At 32.1% G+C, this 25773-nt stretch overlaps 3 protein-coding genes across 3 annotated transcripts; 1 reads left to right on the top strand and 2 right to left on the bottom strand.

The window, feature by feature from the left end:
* Nucleotides 1-6613: 6613 nt before the first annotated feature.
* On the top strand, nucleotides 6614-8334 carry LOC124828265 (protein FEZ-like). The gene is made up of 3 exons (XM_047301526.2): nucleotides 6614-6953; nucleotides 7121-7419; nucleotides 7535-8334. Exons 1-3 carry the CDS (start codon nucleotides 6770-6772, stop codon nucleotides 8291-8293), a joined length of 1242 nt encoding a protein of 413 aa, XP_047157482.1. The 5' UTR covers nucleotides 6614-6769; the 3' UTR covers nucleotides 8294-8334.
* Nucleotides 8335-14537: 6203 nt separating this feature from the next.
* On the bottom strand, nucleotides 14538-16033 carry LOC124828717 (MLP-like protein 43). The gene is made up of 2 exons (XM_088110961.1): nucleotides 15792-16033; nucleotides 14538-14876 (listed from the first exon to the last, which is right to left on the bottom strand). Exons 1-2 carry the CDS (start codon nucleotides 15976-15978, stop codon nucleotides 14602-14604), a joined length of 462 nt encoding a protein of 153 aa, XP_087967087.1. The 5' UTR covers nucleotides 15979-16033; the 3' UTR covers nucleotides 14538-14601.
* Nucleotides 16034-21542: 5509 nt separating this feature from the next.
* On the bottom strand, nucleotides 21543-23223 carry LOC124828718 (large ribosomal subunit protein eL34-like). Its single transcript, XM_047302084.2, has 4 exons — nucleotides 23065-23223; nucleotides 22868-22947; nucleotides 21960-22069; nucleotides 21543-21851 (listed from the first exon to the last, which is right to left on the bottom strand). The coding sequence occupies exons 1-4, from the start codon at nucleotides 23141-23143 to the stop codon at nucleotides 21758-21760; spliced, it is 363 nt and encodes a 120-aa protein (XP_047158040.1). The 5' UTR covers nucleotides 23144-23223; the 3' UTR covers nucleotides 21543-21757.
* Between the last annotated feature and the right edge of the window lie 2550 nt (nucleotides 23224-25773).

Genomic DNA, 25773 nt, shown 5'->3' with positions numbered 1-25773 from the left:
AAAGTAATGGAGGTTGGCTCGATAATAATTGTATTAAATTTTGATTGTTTGGTTGAATAGTTTAAGTAGTGTAATCATGTTTTATTAATTGATGAGTACATAATTTATAATCTACATTTCATATATTTTACTCAATTTTGGTTTATTTTATTTTGTGTTGATCTTCCGGTGCATATTTGATTGTGTGAATTTTGTGTCACCACTTTCATTTCGTGACACTTGAAAACTAATGCAAAATTCTACCAAAATGTTTGTGTTTTCTAACATCAAATGTTCTTATTTTAGTGCTTATAATGGATATAACATATTGAGTGTAGACCAAGTGCAACATCTCAAAATCTCACATGGATATACCTCAAGGTATTTAAAATGTCTCATATAATAGATCTAACCATTTTTACTAAGGACATACTGCAATAAACAAACTCAAGGCTAAGTATTGCTACTATGGCATGTAATGGATGACAACCATGCAAGCTGGTATTGAAAGAAGTTGGGATCAGGCATATATTATATATAACCCACTAATACATTTATACACAAATTTATTACATACACAAGGAATTATCCTAACTTCATTTTACTGGGATCAAGTATATACTATATAACCCACTAATACACTTATAGAAGAATTTATTACATACACATGGACTTATCCTAACTTCATTTTATTTGTTGCATATTTTTAACGACACACGATGATTGGATTCAAATGCATTAGTTTATGTCCAAAAATGTGGACTAACCATTTTGTTAATAAATATAACAATTTAAGGTAATATACAACTAGTTAGGAGAACTTGTATATTTGTATTAAGTTTTATTTAAAACTATGCTTATTAAGCTTTGTTTATACATCAAGAAGCTTTGATTCTCCTCTTTTGTGCTGAGAGTATTGAAAGGAAACTCTGATTTAGATAACCTCATTTATCGGGTAGAACACTCTTGTAACTAAGGATTCTGTTTTGCTAACACATATGTATCAAAAGTGGGTAATGACTAATGTGTAGATTTACATGTATTGTTCGCAAATGTCAAAAGTTACTATTTTGATATGGTTTCTTGTTTCGGGCCCTTTGCATATATTATGAAGAGGGTCACCATGTACATATATTTTATAAAAAGATTAAATTACCCATAAATACTCTACTATATTTATTTATAATATTCTTTCCTAATAAAAAAAAACTTAACTTATAACTATGTATACTAAGCTTTGTTTATAATATATTCAATTATTTTCCTAAATGATTAGCAAATAAATTTGTATATGAAAAATTATGTAAGGTTGTGGCTTTCGTAAAAACAATTGCTCAATTAAAAAAAAACCCACTTAACAACGGTCATTGTATTAGTCCTTATTCTTGTGACTTTTAATGACGGTTGTAGATCAAACTATCATGGCATATCGTGTTAATTTTTTTTTTCTTTTTAATCATTTTTAACTACAATTAATAAACCAACTGTCGTCATATATCAACATAAAAAATCCTTTTATTTTTGTTTTTTTCCATTTTTAACAATGATTTCTAGATTAAACTATCGTCATTTTTAACACTTTTAGCGACAATTTGAAAATTGTTGTTAAAGGTCTATTTTAATCGTGGTAAAATGTTCAATATACAACAATGAAGAGAGAAATAACTCAAGTATTCATGTTTTAAAAACCTTAATAGATAAATTTCAAAAAAATGATTGAATTTGATATTAGCTCAATAATAATTGTTAGAAATAGTGTGTAAATTTTTTTTATCAGAAAAAATAAGTCTTAATAGATTTTACATTTAAGAAACGATGGTATGAAATTTAAACTCTTTTAAAGTTGTTTTTATATTTTTTTAGGAACCTAAAAAAAAGTTGAGGCCAATAAAGCTTTTTTTAAAAAATATACATCCAAACCAAACATAAAAAGTATATGCGATTCAGTCTGGTTCTGTTTGAAAGAAAAAAAAAATCGATCCTAATCAAATCAATTTGTGCTATTTGATTTGCATTTTGCAATTTTTAATTTTTAATTTTTTTCCTTTTATTAAAGATTTAGTCTTTCTTTTCATCTTTTAAAGTAAAATATAATAATAAAATTTATGTTACTCTAAATATGATGAATATGTTTAATAATACACAAATAAAATTATAACATTAAATATTTAATATTGTTAATACCTAAAATCATATCATATATTCTTGTAATCTAACATCCAACATAAAAATAACAACATGATAAATTTAACCAAATCACAAAAACCAACATAAAAAAAAATGAATTATATTGGTAGATTAATTGTCAAGTGTCCATATAGTTGCAAGGTTAGTTGCAAAATTGAAACATCGATCCCTTTCATTTTTTTTCTCAAAAGAAGCATACATGTTCAATAAATTTTCTTATTATATGAAAATGATTCATTTAAGGTGTAATATATGATATGATTAAACCAACTTCTAAAAGTGTATAAAAATATAATAATCAAGCGAGTGAATGAAGTTGATGACACCACTCTTTTGGATTTTTTTTTTGAATATATTATTAATTACTCCATAATCAATAATAATAATAATCATAAACACCAACATGGATCAATCACAGAATGACATGTAGATATAGTGTTAAAATATTGTCAAAAAAATATTTTCAAAATATCATTATTATTTGAATAGGTTTTTAATTTATTTTAGATCGGTTCGCCCCTATTTGCCTTTAACATATTTAAGAAATGCTGTAAAACTTTCAGCATGAGCATATTATTTATGGGCAACTATAATTATTCAAAAACATCAATTACTGAATAATTACGAGTATAGGGTTTTTTGCTGAGTGCATATTTTATGTCCTCGTGTAACTTGTTGCATTGCAGTCAAATTAAGGTAAATAAGGGTTTTTATTTTTTTGGCTTTTCTTCTGGATGTGTGGGTAGTGGATGCGACAACGAAACAAGATTATATGACATATCGCTACACATTTGAGACAAATAAATATTAAAATAAACTCACAGTTCAAGATAAAAGAAATAATGGAAAAAAAAGGCCAAATTAATTTAACACTTAACAAACACATAATCAAATATCGTTCATATATTTGTAAAGGTATGTTTAGATAGCACATACTGATTTTAAAATTCTACCAACATTTAATATAGTAGATTTTCTGAAAAGGCTAGAAGATGGATGATACATGTTAAAATATATCATTATAGATAAATATTTTTGACACAAGTAAATAATAATAAATATTAAGAAACAGAGATGGGACAAATCAAATTTTGAACTTTAAACTTAGCACGTACCTTTAGTTCAATATACAATTTGCAGTTATTTTATCCAGATACAGGCTTAGAGATATATATAGGTTATATATCAATAAATTTCATCTCAAGTTGATTTCTATATATTTAATAAAATCACAATTTGTAATTAATATATTTTGTATTAGGTTTCATATAATTTAAGACATGACAAAACGATCAAGAAAACACTATACTATTTGGTTTAAAGAGTTTAGCGAATCAAATTATATATCTTATAAAACAAAACCAAAAAAGCCACCATGATTACATGAACATGTAAATCATTGTTGAAAATATTTTCATTTCATGTAGTTTTATGTATTAGCAGTGGCGCATGATATATAATCGATGAATGAGAATACATTTGAGAAGTTAAAAAAAGTTAATGAATCGTATTTTATTTAATTTAACTTTTGTAGACTTTGGGAATACGAAGTATGGGGTTGCTGAATTTGTGGGCTCTTAGTGAAACCAAATAGCATAGGTTTTAGCAATGAAACACAAAAAGGGTTTTAAATTTTGTTTAAAAGCTCACACGTGCACTTAGCTTTTTCCAAACATGTCTTTGAGGTGGAGGGCAGTGTCGTACACTAATTAATGAAAAACTTTAGTTAGTCAAATGGGAAACTTGGGACTCCAAATTCAGTGAAGGTCCCCAAAGTCTAGCCCTCGGTTGGAACCATTTTTGTCTGTTCCTTGACCTAGGGTTTGCTTCCCAAACGTGTAACCAAAGTTTAAAACTGAGTCAAACCCTAACATCTATGCCTCTTTCTACGTGTTGTGCACCGCCAACACTTTCAATAAGGGCTAAACTCCAATTAGTAATGTCAAAAACAACACCGAATTAATGCTGAGTTGCCTCACTTTTAAAAGATGTACAAAACTATATGCACCTTAGAGTGAGTAAAAAATTAAGTTTGCTTTGTGTTTCATCACTTTCTCGAGAAAACTCTCATTGGCAAAATAGGAAAACACTGTGTAATCAAGTGTGTCATAATAAACCGGGTAGTTCTTGTGTTGGAAGTTTACATCAATTAGAAATAAATATAATTTATAGTATATAAATGAGTGCAAATATCATCTTATGAATCGGTTTTGTAAGATTGAATTAGGTTTAAAATATGTTTCTTAACATAGTATCAAAATCAGATTAAAGTCTATCCCGTGTAAAAGAAATGTATTGAAAGTCCTTAAAATTCGCTTCTTAACTGACCTTTAATTGTCTTCAACTTCAAGAAGAAACAAAGATCATGAACGAAAAGGAAAAAGTCAGGTTTTGATTTTTTTTTATCTATTCACTTGTTTGAATCAATAGTCATATTAATAGAATGATTATTGAAATACACAGAGAAAAAGGGAACACAAATTTCTAGTAGCGACATTATAGTGGAATCAGTAGAGAAAATCTCTCCTATAGATGATACAAAATCATACTAAGAACAAATCTTTATCAAATTAAAAAAAAGAAATGATAGAGATCTTCACATATCGCTTCTTTTGTTGTTACTGAACGGTAGAAAGCAGGAACACGCCGAGCGGTAAGGGAGATGAAGAGTACCAAATAGTTGTAGACTGTAAGGTTGCCAAGCTCCCGAATGGTTGATGACAGAATGACTGAAGGCTACCGAACGGAAGACGACATGTGAAGATCTCTATCAAGAAAAGTGAAGAATTCTAAAAATTTAGTCTTACATATTACTACCCACCCAAGTTGTTCTTTTATTATGTCTACATCTTCCTAGAAGAACTCTCTTTTTAGATTCCAATGATAGATTTCAAAACTTGTTTTAGGGCACGAAAAAGTGAAGGTAAGATAGATACTTTTAAAAATTATCTATAAATTTTATTTCACATACTCATCTTTACAGAATATATCCCAAAAATGTTAGGCTCAGTTGAATCATGAACATTACTATTAATACTATATAGTTAAAGGTAGGGAGTTAATCAAATAATTGTTTCTCTAGTGTTTTTGAAAAAAAAAATCGGTTTTGCCTGTGATTTTTTTAAGTGTTTATTTATTAAGTAAGAATATTTTTATTTTTTTTAATGTATTTTTTCTAATGTTTATTTTGAAAATAAGTAGCTTTTATTTATTTTAATAAATAAAAACTATTTGCATCTTTTAAATAAGCAATTATTTAAATAAAATACTTATTTTGAAAACATTTATTTTAAGTTTAAACAAAATGGTCCAATATTTGTAGAAGTTCCCTCTGGAAACTATGACATATTAATTTAATATCAGTAGAATAAAGTAATTTAAATTTTGTGAAGAAGGTCAAATTAATATCCATGAAGCACATGTTGCAGAGAAACTTAGCTAACTCTGATGTTAGATACAGTGGTAGGAACAAACAAATGGGTTTAGTTAAGATTAATAATTTGATATAAGGTTTCCATAAGGGCAAAGCGGTCCCCTCAATCTCTTTAGACTTTGATCACACGCACTCTTGTTTTTATTAGAAATTTGACATTAACCTTAAAACTATTATTATTATTATTTAACTGATTCAACCCTGGCAAAATCAGTGGAATAGAAGCTATGGGAATGGAATAGAAACGGGATTTTCGAATTACGATAAAACTTAAATTATAAAATCCTTAGTGGGTCTGACTAGAATTTGCTGTTGAATTTTAAATTTGAGCTCTGTTTGGGAATCTGGTTCAGGTCCACGTTTCCAAATGATATTTCAAAGTTTCAAACGCCATGTTGAATAAGTATCATTGATTACTTGGAACTTTGATCCCATGTTGTCGATAGACCAAAACTTTCATGACATTAATGTGTTTAAAGGGTAATTAAATCTACCATAAGATTGCAATCCCCCGGAAGCTGCAAATTACGCTGTTTTTTGAGATTCTGCCATAATTAGTCATAACTCAGACAAAAAATGAGAGTTTAAGTTTATTTTAACAATTTTTATGAATTCAAAACCATTACTAATATGATAAACGAATCCATGAATGTATATAATATAACTGTAGCATTATTTAGATTGATTATTTTCTAATCATGTGTATGTGTGTGTGTGTGAAACTAATAATGTTATTAGCTGAAAAACTTGTGTTTATTTTGTGTTGAATTTGAGTGTATTGACTTAAATGTAATGGCTTTAATTTCTTTCTAGGAAGTCGTTCCGTATTAAGAGCTTTGCCCTTTGCTTGCTAGTTTTCATGAACCAAACCTAAGCAATCCTCGCGAAACACACATTGCTATGAAAGTCACCAGAAAAAACGGCTGATCCTTCGGAGGCAGACCCCTTCTCAGGAAGCATATAATCACTTCAACTTAACTACACTCTCACTCTTAGCTTCTTCTTCTTCTTTGTCTTTCAACTGTCAATATATACTTCTCTACTAGGGTTGTTGTAGTTCTTCTATACCTTTGAAAGCAGTTTCAACCTTTTTAGTTGTGTGTTGTTGGTTGATAATCTTGAGGAGACAACAACGGATCTCTCTCTTTCAAGAGGGTTGGAAGAAAATAGATGGAAGAGATAAACAATGATGCTGAGAAACTTGATGAAGTTATGCTACCTGGGTTCAGGTTTCATCCAACTGATGAGGAGCTTGTAGGGTTTTACCTCAAGAGGAAGATCCAGCAACGCCCTTTCACTATTGAGCTCATCAAACAGCTTGATATCTATAAATATGACCCTTGGGATCTTCCAAGTATGACACATTATTTCTATTCTTGTTTATATATATACATATAGATGACCTCTTACACTAAAAGCTTGGCTCCATCAACGCATTTAAGCACTTTTTTTCACTTGTTATTAGTTAAAACTGATATTCATCCATTATCTAACAGTTTTGGTGTATTCTAATGTGTGTAGAGTTGGCGACCACAGGAGAGAAAGAGTGGTATTTCTATTGTCCCAGGGATAGAAAATACAGAAACAGTGCAAGGCCAAATAGGGTAACTGGAGCTGGGTTCTGGAAAGCTACAGGGACTGATAGGCCAATCTACTCCTCAGAAGGTTCCAAGTGCATTGGCCTGAAGAAATCTCTGGTTTTTTACAAGGGTAGAGCTGCCAAAGGAGTTAAAACTGATTGGATGATGCATGAGTTCAGGCTACCTTCTCTCACAGACTCACTGTCCCCAAAGTACATAGACAAGAACATTCCTGCTAATGTAACTATAACTAAACTTAACCTATTTTCTTAGTCTTTTTACTACGTGTTTCAAATTTCAAGTGTTTGTAATATCATCATTTATTGATTGCTTTAGCTTGTTCTTCAACATGCAGGAATCATGGGCTATTTGCAGGATATTCAAGAAAACCAATTCTACAGCTCAAAGAGCTTTATCTCAGTCTTGGGTTTCTTCCCTCCCTGAAACAAGAACCTCTGATCATATCCAAACCAAAGAACAAAACAGCACGCAGTTTTGTTCAGACATATCGTTTACAAAGAAAACTACCTTAGCCAGTCATTACTGTACTAACAATTACAATGACGCACAACCTTTGACCCCTAATAGTAGTACCACACTTTGTCCCTTAGATGTTGCCTCGTACAAATCCATCATCAACCCATTGCTTTACAAAGCCTTTGATCATTTTCCCATTTCAAATGGAGACCTAAGCACGAGCTTTCTGTTCTCATCTCCTTTTGAAACGTCATCAGATGGTAATACTAATGCTAACGTTTCTTCCATGTTGTTGAACATGTCATCCTCCGTGGTTGGAGATTTCAACAAGACTTCAGAGGATAATACAAATGCAACTGCAAGCTTTGGTGGGTTGCAAGAGCATGGCTACCCACTACCATTTCTACGTGAGATGCAAAGCACATTTGGTGAACAACAATATGATAATATTAATGCATTGGTAAAGGGTCCTAATGTGAATATGCCTCGTGTTGATGACCAAGAGTTGGAAACAGTACGATCCATTGGGTTTCCATTCAATATTGGCGATGCATGGAAGTCAAATCTGCTTTGGGATACTTCCTCTTTTCCTTGTGATCTGTCATCTACTTATTCCACGACTAAGTGCTATACTTAGTGCATTATTTTAGACAAATTAGAAGCTTTTTTTCCCTTCTAGTCGGTAGTAACTACTGGGTCTGACTTTTTTTAGCTTAGATTTCTGTTCAATTTACATTAGCACGCAGGGAATTTTTTTTATTAGTATTATATTTTGAAACTTTTTCAAACTTTTCAACTATATATGCGCGAACTCAAATGTCTATGGAATAGAGATTTGGCAGAATGCGGGAGTTTCAAAACTAGAATGAAAAATAATTAAACAAATGAGACACTTACACATGATGATCCTTAACACGCCTTTTTAATTGAAGCATTGTGTGCAATTTTCGATTATGGAAGAATGGATTTTTTTTGCTAAAGCTATTGGAGATTTGTTATCTGGGAACATCTTTGTTAGCTCAACTTGTGGCAAACTCAACTCATTCAATATAGGTTTCTCAGCCAAATAACATGAGAAACACATGAAGTAGCAACTATACACTCTTCTTCACATGTAGAAAGAGTGATAATAAATTGTTTCTTGGACATCCAAGTAAAGGTTGTGTTCTCAGGTAAAACACAAATCCCCCTGTGCTCTTTTGATCATCCATTTCTCCACTTCAATCGTTATTACTATATCCAACAAGCTTGTAATCATGAAAAACGAAGTAATATAGGCCAAAGCTTGTTGTACCTTTGATGTATCGAATAATCCTCTTCACACAGACTTGAAGTGAGTAGTTGTTGGAGTTTCCATGTAGTGACTAACGACTCCAATGATATAGATAATATTTAGTCTTGTACAAGTTAAATAACGTAAAATTCCAACAAGGCTTTTATACAGGGTTGAATCCACTTTTTCTCCCTCTTCATCCTTACTCAACTTGATGTCGCATTCCATAGGAGTACCAATTGGACTAACATCATCCATCTTGAATTTCTTGAAGAGGTCTTTAGCATAGTTTTCTTGAGTGATGAAAATTTCTTCATCTCATTGTTTTACTTCTATTCTAAGATAATATGTCATAAGTCCCATGCGGTCATTTCAAATTCTATGGTCATATCCTTCTTAAATTCCTCAAACATGCTTAGATTTTTTCCTATGAAAATCAAGTCATTGACATACAAGCATACAATCAAAATATCTTCGTCTTGAGCTTTAATAATAATGCATGCTCATATGGACACTTGATGAAATTCGCTTATTTGAAGTACTTGTTAATTCGAACATTTCAAGTTCTAGGGACTTGTTTCAACCTATAAAAGTCTTCTTTAATTTCAAGATTTTTTCTTCTTTATCCTTGACTTTCGTATCCTTGTGTCTGCTGAATGTAGACTTCTTTTTCAAGAACTCCATTTAAGAAGGCAGATTTGACATCCACTATATAAAGTCCAACTTCTCTCTCCTTTCGCGAAACCCTTATTTGTCCTCCCTCAACTATGTTGTTTCTACATTGTTTGATGCCAAAAGTCCTTTCTTTCTTCTCCATGTGACCTTTCATTTAGTTGAAAAGAGTAAATACACATATTCCAATTGAAACCCTACCATTTTCACCCAAAAACACAATGGTGAAAACCTTTCCGAGCTTAGTTCATATATCTTAGGAGCCACATTCAAAGTTCGGACAAAGAATTCCACAACCATGTTCTTCAAATTTTCTAATAAAATATGAATGAATTGTATATTCTTCATCCCTTAACATCCAACAATGGTGAGAATCATCACCCACCCTAGTTAATAATTGGACAAATCACCCAAAAACATAGTGGTGAAAACCTTAGAGAGTTTAGCTCATATATTTGGGGAGCCACATTCAAAGTTTTGGACAAACAATTTCACAACCATGTTTTTGGACTTTTCTAATAAAATATGAATGAATTGGATGTTCTTCATCCCCTAACGTCCAACGACTATGAGAATCATCATCCACCCTAGTCAACAATTGGACAAATCGCCCAAAACCACGGTGGTGGAAACCTTAGGAAGCTTAGTTCTTATATCTGGGGAGTCACGTTCAAAGTTTTGGACAAAGAATTTCACAATCATGTTCTTGAACTTTTCTAATAAAATATGAACGAATTGAATGTTCTTCATCCCTTAACGTCCAACAAATGGTGAGAATCATCACCCACCCAGTCAACAATTGGATAAATCACTGAAAACCACAGTGGTGAAAACCTTGGAGAGTTCAGTTCATATATCTTGAAGGCAAGTTTAAAGTTTTGGACAAACAATTTAACAACCATATGTTCAGTAGTGGGTTTAGGGAGTGCATGAGTTCACTTGTAATTGATTACAATTATGTTGTAATTGATTAGAAGCAGTTATCTTGTTGATAGATTTGGGTTATCTTATTGTCTTGATGAACTACATAGAACAACTTTGACCTTTGCTACTTGTTGGATGCATAAATTTCTCCACAACTATCCAATTGAGGTAAATATTTTTGTTATATTCTTGATTTAATGATATTCAATTTGAATGTAAGAACATATTTTTTGGAGTTTTGTGGAAGATGTAGTTTAATCTCGAAAATACGAAATGAATTGTAGATGACAACTTTGACCATTGTTGATTGATTGATGCTTAACTTTTGTTACAGATATCTAATTTGGTTTATTCTTTTTGTTTTACATTCTTGATTTAAAGATATTTAATTTAAATGTTAGAACTTATTTTTTGCACTTATGTGGAAGATGCAATTTAATTTCAAAAACACAGATGAACGGTAGATCACAACTTTGAGCTTTGCTACTTTTTTCATGCATAAATTTATCCACAGTTACACAATTGAAACTAGCATAAATACGTGCATTGACATAAAACATTACAATGAAACTTTTTGTATTAGACTTTACAACAATTTTTACAAACAAAATGAATAAACTTATGTTTTTCTATTTAGCTTTACACAAATGACAACTTTTACTACATATATCACAACCTTTTGCTCCCATATTTGACATATGAAGCTCTTATGGCACGACACTTGAAACGTATGTGTCGTCCTTCTTTCATTCGCTTATACATATTGTTTTGATCAATGTCAACCTTAGCTTCAGATTGCATTCTATTGTGGTCATGTTCAACAGGCATATTGTGACCACCAAATGTGATGTTTGTTGAACCAAATTCACTAGGATCATTAGTTCAACCGACACCTTTTTCCACATTTTGACCACCTTCATCTTTACTTATTTCTTCAACCAATTTCTCTAAAGCACAAACGAAAACTCCGAGTTCGTCAATAACCCGTTCTTGTTTTTCTAAAATACGGACAAAGACTTCTTTATGTGTTGTATTATCTATTGTATTAGGTTTCTTAAAAGCCACATCACATTTCTTATCTGCTTCTTTCACAATTGGATAACAAAGCTCTTCTTTCGACACACAAACATCACCTAAAAAATAAATAAATTTTTTATTGTAGGAATTCGTTTTTATACATTATCTATAACACAAAATTCTAAAACAATGAACTAAGCACCACAACCTTTTCGGTAACACTTTTGATGAAATTCTCACCTACTTTTATATTAATTCAATGCAACACCCTTGGACATTTACTTATGCAGGAGTGTGAAGTCATAAAATTATCACAAAACCATAGCTGAAAATATTTAAAAAACCACATAACAACTCACATATCAGTCTACAACATAAATAATTTCCATTTTAGTAAAAGAATATATAGACATCATTTATCTGTAAGATGTAAACACTCAAACAACATGTACGTAGGTCCTACTTTTTCCATTCTTCAATGATATTGAAGCATTGCATAAACTCACCACCAAATACTCATAAACTAAACTAGCCCAGTTGTACTGACCCATACACCCTAAGTGATGGCAATCTTCCTAGCTAGGTTAGGCCAAAGCTAGAAGAGAAAGCCATGGTGAAGGGTGAAGGGTGAGTGTTTGCGGAAGTTGGTAGAAATTGGAGCTAAACTCACGATTTTGTGATGTTTAGTGATAATGGAGGTGGTGTTTGATGGTGCTCTTAGAGAGATTAGGCCAACTCTAGAGGAAGGTGGCTAGAGGAAACCATATGGGATGCTCTAGCCTTTAGTGACCTAAAATGAGTAGTATGACACAAAAATGACAGCATAACTTTACTCAAATTCAAAGGTAATTACATGAAGGAGAGACGCCTCTATTTATTGGCTAAGATGTCTCAAAACTTTAACCTAAAGAAGCTACCTTGGCTAGCTTTGAGAGCAAGGAGAAATCCTCTCCATTAGGTGAAGACAAGTGGTAAAAATTTGCTCCAATGAGAAGGCGACATGTGCCCATTACTTATGGAGAATCCTCTCCATTCCTAGAGTGACACGTGACCACTGGCTGGGAGGAAAACCTCTCCAAAGGGAGGATGACACATGGCATAGACAACCCACCCCTCCTTGTCCACCAAGTTAGATGAAACTTTGACCCCTTGGTCAATAAGCCCAAAATCACATCCAACTTTGGTCAACATTGGGTCTTGGCCCTTTGTTGACTTGAGTGGTCAAAACCCTATTTTACTTTGCCTAAAATACAAGGCCCAAAATAAATCCTACACTACTAGGCTCATAATACAAAGCCAAATAAATCCTAGACTACTTGGCCCAAAATACAAGGTCCAAAATTATTCTTACTCTAAAAGCTTCATGATGGCCCAAGAAATAGAATTTAGGCCCATCTTCCACATATGACTTCAACTCTTCTTGAAAGTGCTTGGTCATGGCTAGGGGGTACGTCATCATTAAGTCCTCAACGAAGTTAAAAAGAATGAGAAATATTATTACAATACGATTAGGCCAGCAAAAACTCACATATCTCTAACAAAATATACAACCTACAAAAATGTGTTTAAAAGAAAATTTTCATGTTCTTGTAACAAAAATTGATATATGACATTAACATCTACTTCTTCAGCACCAAAGTAATTCTTACACTGACTATGTACACCAACCTCATTTAAATCAATTTTTTCTCTAATCACACTCAACCCTAACCCTAAACATACACCCCTCAAGTCAACCCATATACCACATAACTCATTCAACAGATTCGTACCAATCTTAATGTTTTCATGCAACTCTAATAACCAATCAAAGGGTGTGCTCTGAATAAAACACCTTTGTTTCAGAGTCAACCTTTGATTCAAACTACCAACTAACTTCATTTTCCACGAATCGCGTACAAACAACTACATAAAAAAAATATCCTTATAAATCATAAACCCTATTAACAGAATTTTTTAGTTGTATCATACAAAGACACAAACCTTGCTACCATGACCAACTTCACCAGATTTCTTCATTTCAAAACACACAAAAGAAAAAGGCAAAAGGGAAAAGGGATTTCCAAAGACAGAACGACCCAACGAAAGGTTTGGACAAATAGGTTATTGCAAAGCGAAAGAAAGGCACCTGGGCATGCTGACGATTGTGGAGGAAGGAAAAGAGGTTACCGCGATGGTGGAGGAATGAAGAAAGCATGAAGAGAAAACAGAGATAGATTTCAAGAAGAAGGGGCAGGGGAAATCGAGAAATGAAATACCACAACCCGCAATACCCTTCACGTTAGTTTTTTTGGTTTTAAAAAAAAATTCAAAAGAACCAATGACACGCTGACACGTGACATTGTCAAAATGTAGTTAAAATAATGTTATTAAAGTATCATGATCAAATTTAAAATTGATTGTTAATTATTTTGTGATTAAGGTTTTCGTTATTATATATATATATATATATATATATATATATATATATATATATATATATATATATATATATATATATATATATATATTTTTGTCTCAAATTCGATAGTTGAGTATGTATCCGATCGATATTTGCCTTTTATATCAACCAATTTTCTTGATCAGAACATTTTTTGTAATGCGTGAAACTTGTATATTATTTTAGTGTCATATTAGTATAAGTTAGATAAACTCTAATAATATTATCTATCAATGATAAATTATAGTTAACGGTTTTAGAATAAATAATCTTTACTACAAATATTTTTGTTCAAATTAAAATATAAAGACAACATGTTCGATATTTTTTCAATTCATTCTCATAATTATACTTCAAACATGTATTTTACAAGCACAACCACCAAAACCTAAAATCTATTACAAATAAACTATGCATATACAATCGTTAAGCTAACATGCATTAAATAGTGCAAGCATCCATTATCACAAATAGCATGGAAGACTTCAAAATATATATATATATATATATATATATATATATATATATATATATATATATATATTATATAGCATTATTACATACCAAACTTATTAATAAGCATTAGCCAAACCCACTACCATGTGGCTTCTTTCTGATTTTATGCCTTGCCAAGATGATCATCAATATCTTTAGTGACGAAAACAGCAAAGTCCAAGATTGATTCAGGAGATGGACCTCTAACATTCTCTGAGAGTTTTTCATATTCGTAGGTCCATTTCACAATCCCCCCATTCTCCTTATCGATTGTTTGCAGTGTGGCCCTTAAACTCTTGTAACTCTCACCAATTTCTCCATCAAAGACGCTGAATGTTATTGTCTTGTTATCATCGTCTACAACTTCAATTTTCTCCTTAGCACTTGTCTTCTTTCCTTCTACATGTTTTCATAATTTTTTTTTTCAAAAAAATGGGCATCAAGTCATATACATATGTACATAAAAGTCATCACAACAAAATAATGTTTCAAATAAGAAAAATATATATATTTACGTAACTATTCATTAAAATCAATTACTTTAAGTAGTTAATACGCATAATAATACAAACAAAACTTGATTTCTTAAAAGCATGTAAATTTATTATCCTTACGAATTTATCCGTAGTGTTTTATATAATTTTTCTAGAGTATTTTCTGTCAAAATCTTAGACTCAACGTAAAGATTAGACTTTTAAAATCCATACAAATATCTCATCATAAATCTTAAATTGGATTACTTTTTTTAATAAATATAGAAAGTATTGTAAGGTCACTGACCACTTACAACCTTCTAAGTATTTCTCTACTTTTAAATCCAATCATCATTTTGTCTTTTCAAGAAATTCTAAATGGTTTAGAGAAAATATATTTAAATAATTCCTATTCTTAATTATTAAAGGTTAAAAAAAATATTTAAATTATAATTACCTTCCCAACTACGAATTAAAAGATATAAATATATATAAATTATTTGTATTATCAACTATCAAGTGATGTAAGAATATTAAAAATAAGAAATATGACTAATTTTTTGTAATAAATTTAAAATTATTAGAAAACTAAGTATGAATTGAAAATTTCATTGAATAAAACAGAGAAAGTTGAATGATATATAATAAAAACAAAATCTATAAATATTTAGTGTTAAGATTATACTGAGGATGGAGTTAGATTTCTTATATGTATAACTGAGGGAATTTGCTGGTTCTAATCCAATAAACAAAATTCAAACTTGAATTAATTGAATTGATGCATTGACTTGAATTAATTGAATTTTTTGAAGCAGAAGTTGAAGCGTAACAACAAAAATACCTATGGAAAACTCCCAGTGTTTTACAGCATCATCATTTTCCCAGTCACCTTCATGAAGTACAGCTGAATGTATCCTTTCTGAGGAGATATTAGGAAGATGCTGAAGTTGCTTTCGAAAAACATGGAAGAACTTATCTGCAGATGCTTTGATGTCTACTTCAGCCTCCACTTTCCCACTTAAAGTCATTTCTTCACTCTCAGAAAATGCAGAGACAAAAACAAAAACAATGATTCAGATTACTTTTAAGAAGGAATGCAATTTGCTTAAATAGAATGTTCATTTTTTGACTAAAATGAATTATTGATTCAACTCACAGCTTTTAGATTGCGTGCTTCCTATACTCAACAATAATTTTATTAACTATTATTGTTTACGTGAATACATTGATAAATAAAAATAGTTTTAAAATTATGGTGGAGATATATTAGCAATATTAAATTGTTCTTACTTTCAATTCCTCTACATCTTGGAACTGATAACGATTAATAAAACTGATATATAAAAAGTCAAAATAGCTGATTGAAACGTCTATCGACAGCTATATCAAAATCTGAAAAATGTTCTTGTACAAAATATTCGCTTACATAATATTGATTAGAAAACGTTTTCGTGTATCGTGAGAAATTTTTTTTTTCATAACTTTAAGCTGCTGATTTTTTGATATATAAGATGTAGTATAATATATGTAAATAATAAATAATGCAGGGCTATATAGCTCCTAGGCATGACTCAGCCAACATATATCATATAATCGTTTGGTCAATCACAGGTCCGACGATCAACTATTAACTACATGTATGAACGAATTATCAAGATCGGACAGGCACAAAGTCTCAGATCTGTCAATTATCAAGATAATTAATTATAATGCTGAACAATTTAAAGGTAAACTGTGATTACCACTAACGCTAATCAAAAGCCCACTCTGATATCTAAAAATATAGGTTTGAAGTAAGAAGGTAAGTGATTGCATTTACTACACCATTAATATATGAATTGTCAAACGTTAAACTGACTTTGGCATCAGAATCCCTTTTGCAGATGCCCTTCGAATAGCTTGGATGAATGACTACAAGAGAGTTGGGGCAAAAGACAACTTTGGGACCCCTTTGACTACTTTTAGACGTTGGATGTTAACCTTGACTTTACATCCCAAAACATTTTTATGCCCACCATGAACCGAGTATTCAATAAACCAACAAAAACCCCATAGTGACAACCAAGAACATGACAAGCAATGTAGTGGTGGAGGAGTCTAAGAATCATCCCAGTAATCTTGCAGCAGAAAGGAGATGCAAAGGAGGTATGAAGAGGAGGTTACGACTATTAGAGCTGAAATCGCAGCTATGCACCAAGAGCATAGTGTTTGACACTACATGCCTCGAGCATCAACATAATAGCAACAACAACAGTTTCAGCCTAGCCCATTCAGGCTTAGGGAAGACCTGTGTAGGGAGAACCCATTTTTGTAGATGGTGAATACGGCCGATGATGGCATACCCCTTAGCCATGACCCAAGCACTTTGAAAAAGAGTTATAGTCATCTATGCAAAGTCAAGCAAAACTCTTTCTCTTAGACCATCATGGAACACCTTTATTATATTAGGAGATTTAAGCATGTATTTTGGCCAAGTAGTATATGTTTCTTTAAGGCTTATATTAAGGCCTAATTAATATAAGATTTTTCCTTAAGCTAGATGTCTAAAGTATCTGGAAAGTATGTGTCATGCTTCCATTGGAGAGGATATAACTTTAGTAGTGGTCATATGACACTCCAAAAATGGAGAGGATTTTGCTTTGTTAGTTGCCACATGTCCTTCCCTTATTGGAGAACATTTGTGGACACTTGTCCACTCCTTAGAGGGCCACTATTTTCGGCCAAGGATGACTTGGAAGGGAAGGCATGCAAAGTTTTGGTTTTTTAGGGCTTTTAGGACACACCATTAGCCTATAAATAAATATGTCTCCTCTCTTGTAATTATCTTGATGTTGAGTAATGTTATGCTGCCCATTTTTTGTCATACTATTGATCTTAAGATCAAGACTAGAGCAATCCATGAGGCCCCTCTAGTCACCTTCCCCTTAAAGTTGGCTTAACCTCTCTTTAAGCCACCAAACACCACACAACCACCATATCACCACCTATGATCGTGAGCCTTCTTCCATATCAAACCATTGCTTCTATATTCTTACCTTTTTGTCCACCATATTTCGCATCGACATCACCAAAGGGACAAAACCTCATAGCCTTTCTAGCTTTGGACCATCCTTGCTTGGAAGGTTACTATTAGCCAGCCTATGACCCTTCATGGTAGCCATCATGGAGACCCTTATGCCTTTAGTTCCTTTAGTCTTTGAGAAGTACGATGGATTGACTTATCCAAAAGATCACTTGAAGATGTCGTCACCCAATAGACTTCTACACCACCAACGATCTGGTATGGTGCAAGGTGTTCTTCCTTTCCCTTAAAGGAGAGGCATTGGGATGGTTCAACTTCTTACCACCCAACTCCATAGATAAATTTTGTGACCATACATTCATTGCTCGACATGAAATTCGCCATGAGTAGGTCGCACCATATAACTACTCCTACCTTGGTCAAACTAAATCAAGAGAAGGAGGAGTCCCCTCACTCTTTCATGGACCATTTCGAGAAAACTGTCCAGCAAAGTTTGATTCAGGAGGAGACCAACCGCCAAAGTTGTGCTTCGTTAATTATCTTCCTGATCTTAGGACAAATCATTTTTCAAGAGGGAGGATATGATGGAAACCATCTTGGGAGCTTAATGGAGAACCGTCTAGGGAGCATCAACTTAAGCTTGGGCTTGGAGAACGAAAGAAGAAGATGTGTTTTCAAGTTTGTTTTTACTTTCTTTTAAGCCTTGTAAATATGTAATATAGTTTGATTTTAGGCCTTGTATTTGGCCAAGAACATTGCCTAGCTTTGTTTAGAAGGCTTGGTGCCTTTAAGAGTATCTTAGAGCATCATTAGGGCCTTAATAAGGTAATTAGCACCTAAACGGGTTTCATTTTGGGTTTAGAAGGGGTTAGCTACAAGGAGCCTAATGCTTTGATTGGTTAGATATAAGCATAGACTCCTCATTTAATGATGGAGAATGTTTTGCTAATTATTTACAAGCATAGGCTCATCATTTAATGTTTAGGCTCCTCATTAAATGTTTTAGGCTCCTTAAGAATTCTTTGTACTCTAACCCTTCTTCTTCACCTATAAAAGGAGAGACACCTCTTTTTATAATTCTTAAAACTTGAATGATAATTGTGAAACCTTTTCCAAAATTTCAAGTCTCACCTTTCTTGAGTTTTCATTGGAGATTTTTTAAAATTTAAACTTCTTCTACCTTTACCCTTCAAGATTAGTCCAACCTCCTTCAAGGATTCACATCAAGATCGCACCATTCAAAGCACCTTCATTTCTTCATCAATTGCTTCTGCTACATCATCTCACTTCTATGGAGTTTCATCACTTGTTGAAGGAGCATCCTCAATCTATTCTCCATCATTTGGTATCTAAAGTTATGATCACTATCTTTGAGGTCTACAAGATGTAAGTGTCTAAGTTCTTACCCAATTTTGTAGTCATTTTCTTGTTGTCTCATATTACCCACCATGTCTTGTATGTTGTTTAATCATGTATATGTGTTGTATGTTTTTAAATTTTGATTCAAACTACTTGTTTTTCTTGAATCAAACCATGTTGTGTTCTTAGGATTTCAATTTTCTTTATGAATATATGTAGAGTTTTGGGTCTTGTGTCATGGGTTTAGGTTATGTTTTGAGTCATTTTCTTTGATTTTCTGATCCTGTGAGTTGTGTTTAGGTCTTATGAATCCATAAATGTCGTCACATCCATGTTAAAGCCTTAAAAAAATTAAAATGTTGAAAGTCATTCTATACCAAAATTAGCCTAGAGTTGGTGTCTTGGTGCGTCAGTTTTCGTTCTTAATAAATTCAATGAACTAACAATGAAAAAAGTACGCACAAAAACTTGCGTATAGAAACTAAAAATCAAGTTAAAAGAAAAATTAACTATTATAAAGAAAACAACAAGAAAGAAAACACTTACATTGCCATTAGGCCTTTGTGCCTTAGTAAATGATCATATGTTCTTTTCTATTTATGGACAATATCATATTTTTTACTTCATGAAACCGATTTTCTCAATAGCACGTAGAATTGGTATACTTTTATCTTTAGATGATTATACCAAGAATAAGTCTTGAGGTTTTTCTGCACATGCTTTAGTCGATGTTGATTTCTTATCTGATTTGCCTAATCAAATTATGGTGAAAAGGTTAGGATTTACATTTATTATTGATGTGGATTATGAGAAATTGGCTTTATTTTGTTCAAATTGTAAGATGATTGGTCACAATCTATCTAATTGTAGAAGATTATAATAGCATGTCAATGTTATTTCTGGTGAAGAGAAAACAACTGGCATAAAAATACAATATTGTTGTCCTGAGGTGGTTGGTACATAGAATGAGACTATAGGCTCTTTAGCTCAACTAGTTAAGGCCATGATAGAACCTGTGATAAAGTCTCGAGTTTAATTATTGGTAGTTAATCATGATAATACTTGTATTGTGAATTGATCTTCTCTTATTAAGAGTATTGATGGTAGTGTGTCAGTGGAATCTAATTCCTTGGTTGGGCTTAAATACAATTCCTATTTCAAACTCCTTTAATGTTTAAAGAGGCTTGTTTTGCAAAAAGATTTGAAAATAGCTTTTAAATAAGTTGATATGCTTAATGAGAAAATATTTTAATACTGAAAATGATTATAAGTGAGTTCAAACTACAAGAAAATAGAGTAAGAATGGACAAAAAAAATTAATACTAAATTATCCAAAACAAAAACTTCAAACGATAAAATATTTTTTAGAATGTGAGAGCATTTTCCAATGAAATTTTTTTTATTTTAAGGAATTTGGCATTCTTTTCTAATATATTGAATTCAAAGTATGGAATATTTTCATGATAAAAATCGTGAGTTTTTTACAACACGTTTTTTTTCTTGTGTGCAATGTAATTTTATCATAAATTTAATATCTAATATAAACTTATTGGAAAAATATTGGAAAATATATTCCAAAAACACGTTATTATCATCATACTACTTACCCTCAATCAAAGTATCAAAATAAACGTAAAACTTAAATAGTTGGCAAAGCATTGATGTAAGTGACTACTTTTCTTTTGCTTCTTAGTCGACGACATATTCAGAGACTATCACAACATAATTGCTGATGATTCTCTTTCTCGTATGACTCTGTCGTTTTAATGTATGTCAAACAATCACCTTACATTTATTACATTTATATGAATTCTTGAGCTGGTAATAACAAACTTAGAGAATAATAGTCTTTGATGTTCTAAATGACGAAAGGTAAACATGTGAAAAACCTACCTGACATGTGTGATGGCTATCGAATACTTCAACTTTTTTACATTAAACCCGTCACTGGTGATGATATATTTTTTTTAAGAAATCGTTCATTCAAATAGCCATTATTCTTGGCACATGTTCAAGTTCAGCAATCCAACAGAAACTAATGCTGTTTATCCAACAAACTGTAACATAAACCTCCACCGATTACCAACATCAAGGAAATATTGTTCCTAGCAAAAATTAAGCATTTTAATAGCTGAATACAGCTGGAGATGCAGCCAGAATTGAGATATATCACAATGCGCGTAGAATTTCGAAGTCCTATTTGCAGAAACATGACAAACATAAATAAACCATTACGAGAAAATTGAGACAAACAAAACTGTATCAGAATGGCATTGTCGACGAAATTAACAATTGCTCTAGAATGAGTTCAAATCAAACCAAATAATAAAAACACAATTAACAGCTCTAATAAAACTTGTGATATACTATAACCACTCAAACCTAACAGCCTTCCAAAAAGATGTGTCTCGTTTTGCTGTCCAAATTTAACCCTTCAAGGCCTGCTTTTCCTTGGCCTTCTGGATCTTCAAGACCTTCTTCACAATCTTCTGCTCCTCAACTAAGAAAGCTCGGATAATCCTGTAGACCAGAGACAAATATAAGCAAATTATAAGCCAAATCAGACCAAACAATTAAATCAAAAAAGTTATTATAAATATAAACTAGCTGTTAAAAGTTAAGACAAACCTCTCCCTGACAGCACTTCCGGACAAAACTCCACCATATGCACGGTTTACAGTCCTACGGTTTCTAGGTAACCTTGACCTCTTGTATTCCGCAGGCCTCAAGTGTGGAATCTGCAATTATCAGGCAAAATTTAGAATTCAGAGCTAAAAGGTTATTCAATGTAATCAGAACACAGGAAACTTAGCATGCCTCTATAATACAAAAAACACCTAGTAATCCAATGCTTAGAGATATACTTAAATAGAATAATCACTAAGGAGAATCATACACCGTACAGAACAGTTTGTATCATATATCCACGGAATGCCACCCAACTAAACTGACCTGAACCACACATCATTCCACATTTCATCGACCAAATTACAATTAAAAATATTCATCAAAAGCCAATCTTACAAGGTTTCAAATACCCTAAAACATTCATAACCCTGTTCACAGGCTCGGAAGGTAAAACATAATAAAGATAAAACTCTAATATATACAAGTTTTGAAGCAAGAAAGAACATATACCCATCTGGCCAAACATTGAATACCTAACATATTGCAATAACAATAAATCTGAACTATCACATGCCAATTACACAAAAATCAAAATCCAAACTATGATCATGTAGAAGTTCCACCATCTCCCCTGTACGCACTAATGCCCAATAGTTCGCCTTTTAGTCCCACGAAGTTCAATTATACACACCAGTTGGTTTGAATCTAATAAATCATCATTAACAACGTTTATAGCTAGCTGGTTTGAATCTAATAAACCATCATTAACAACGTTTATATCTAGTCCAACGCAAAGAAACATATAAAAAGAGAGAAAAAAAACATCAAACAAAATAAGTCAATAACAGAACACTGAAAATTACACATCATAAAAAAAATGGGAATTGACAGGGTAACAGAAAGCACACCCCCTGAATCCTCTTGCCAGTGACGGGGCACTTGGGTCCGCTAGCCCTCTTCTTGGTGCTCTGATAAACGAGCTTCCCACCTGCATTATATCAGCAACACCAAACACAGACCCGTTAGAATCGAATTGAAATCAGAAACAAAAAGGTTTGGATCGGAAGCATAATCAAAGAATGAATATCCCAATGGAATAAATTACCAGGGGTCTTGACAACCCTGTGCTGGTTGGACTTTGTGGCATAACTGTGCCGCTTGCGATAGGTGAGACGCTGCACCATCTTCTTTCTTCGAGTTCTGCTCCCGGCGTCTGTGTTGTTAGGGTTTACCGAAGAAAGGAGAAGATGCGCCGCAAGAACCTATAAGAGGGGATTGTGGGCTTCTGTTTTGATGCCCTACATCTAACGGCTCTAAAGACAATGTCATCCCTCACCGTTAGATGAATTGTTAGACCGCAAAAGAAAAAATAATAACCTATTATAATTATATATTATAATAGTAATGCAAATTATTAAAAAAAGTATTAAATAATACAATAAAAATAAATATTAGAAAAATATATATTTTGTGATTATTCATATTAATATTTTGAATATGTTATTCAAGTTAAATTGTTACTCCTATCAACAAAAATTATAAAATTATCAAAAAATTTATAATTAAAAGTAATTATCTGTGTTAATATATAAAGTGGAATTTTTTTTGTGTACCATTTTTTAATTTCATTATTTAAATAATTATTTTATTGATCTTAATCTTTAAGTAACTGTTTTGTAATTTAATTTGTTTTTATTTGACATTTTCTAAACTTAACTCCTCTTTTTAATTATACAATTACATACAAAATAAACAAAACTATTTCCAATAAAATTATGTTTATTTACAATAAAATTATAGCAATTATTTTTTATTATCATAACAATACTTATATATAAAGATTTGTTTTTGGAATTTAGATTTTTTTTTCAATTTCACTTTTTAAATAAAGTATTTTTGAACTAAAATAATTACTTTATTAATTTTAGGGTTAAATATGTTTTTAGTCCCTAAACTATTGGCCATTTCTGGTTTTAGTCCCTCTTTCAAAATAAGGTACAATTTGGTTCTCATTCTTTTCAAAACTTTGGTTTTAGTCCTCGAAAACTAACGCCGTTAAAAATGTGCTGATGTGTCTAACGTCTTTGTCCACGTGTTCTTACAGTTAAAATGCAAAGTTAATCCAACATTGGTAAAGTTTGGTTTATTAGTTTCATTGCAAAGTGTTGTCTCAAGGATTTGAGCAAAGACGAGGTCGAAAGAAGGTTGAAGCTTGGATATCACCTTGTTGGGCATTGGTGGAGTTGGCCACGTAAGTCATTTTCGTCTTTGTTTTGGTTTAAAATGATGGATGGATTTGGGATATAGGGTTTTGTTGAAGGGTTTTGGTTTCGAACTTGAGTTTCTTTCTTAATCACTTTTGAAGGGAAATGAAAGGTGATAGAGGAGGTTGCACACCAAGGAGCATAGGTTCTGGAATGTCCCAAACATGTGGATCCTCTCACTTAGCTTCAAAAAACTGTGGTTGTGGGGAAAGATTGTTGTTGTTGAAGGCAACTACATTGAAGAACAAAGGGAGACTATTTTATAGATGTAGAAATTGGGTAGTAAGTGAGAATAAAAGCTTTATTTATTGTGTTGAAGATTGTATTGGTGATTTGTAATTTTCATTTGCAGAGTAATTCAAGTTGTAACTTCTTTGAATGGGTTGATGAAGGAGATTTCGAAATGGAAGGAAGCTTTCAAAGGAAGAGTGAAGAAGTTGAAGTGTGTATTGAAAATGTTGTGTTGGATCTAAGCAAGAAGAAGGACAAGTTGAAGAAGAAATTAGAGCAAGAGAGAAAAAATTTCAAAATGATGCTGGTGTTTTTTGTATTGTCATGGGCATTAACAGCTATGTTTTGTATTATGTTTGTGTTGAAGGTCAATTGTAATTAGATAGGTAATGTTGTGTTGTGATGTACTTTGAAGTTTTAAATTGAATAAAATGTGGAAGTTCAATTCAATTGTGCCCTGATGGTTGTGTTATGTGCATTTGTGTTATATATTGATCAACTTTTACAATGCAGACTGTGCTCTTGTTTGTAAACCAAGCTTTGACTACCAATTTAAGATGTAATGTGATGCAATAAACACAACAAGCACAAAATCAACAAATTCTACAACTTATCAGAAAAAGTGTTCAAAATTTGGGGGTTTAAATGTCAATTTTGCAGAAACGAGTTTGGAATCTTAATGTGATGATTTCAGCAACTTTGTTTTACCAAATGTGACATGTACTAACTGCCAGCAGAGGCTAAAAGCTTCCAGATGAAAATATCACTGTATGAGTTGCTCTTTAACACCAAAAGTGGTGGTTTGGAATGGCAAATTTGCAGAAATCAATTTAGGCACTCAAAATTATGATTGGAGCAAGCTTGTTGTACCAATAATGACTTGTTCCAGCAGCCAGCAGACCCTAAAATTTATAAACGAGTTTAGCAGTATGAAAAACCAGTTTAAAATTTATAGAGACACTAAAAGGAACATAATGAAGCACACTTTAGCAGACACCAGCTTAACCAAGCCATGGCAGAAGACTTTAGCCTACAGTAGGTAAACCAGTTACAGCATAAATAAAAGCAAAGCAAAGTTTGTGACAGCAGCATAAATAAAGGGCATTGGAATTAAATATAATACTGCATAATGGTTCAAATAACATCAACTGCAAAAGTGGTCCATATTGATTAATAAAGAAGTCGTACAAATAGTGGTCCCAGCATAGTTTAAAGGGTTACAGTCACTAGAAGACAAATAGTGGTCCAACCAGTCTACTTTAAATAAGAGTTACAGCCACTACTTTAAATAAATACTTTCTCCACTACAACTTGTCTGA

The sequence above is a fragment of the Vigna umbellata genome, chromosome 3, assembly GCF_029865625.1.
Source record: "Vigna umbellata cultivar VRB3 chromosome 3, Vumbellata_1.0, whole genome shotgun sequence".
Lineage (NCBI taxonomy): Eukaryota > Viridiplantae > Streptophyta > Magnoliopsida > Fabales > Fabaceae > Vigna > Vigna umbellata.
The sequence above is the reverse complement of the archived record's forward strand: the minus strand, read 5'-3'. Positions and strand labels throughout refer to the sequence as shown.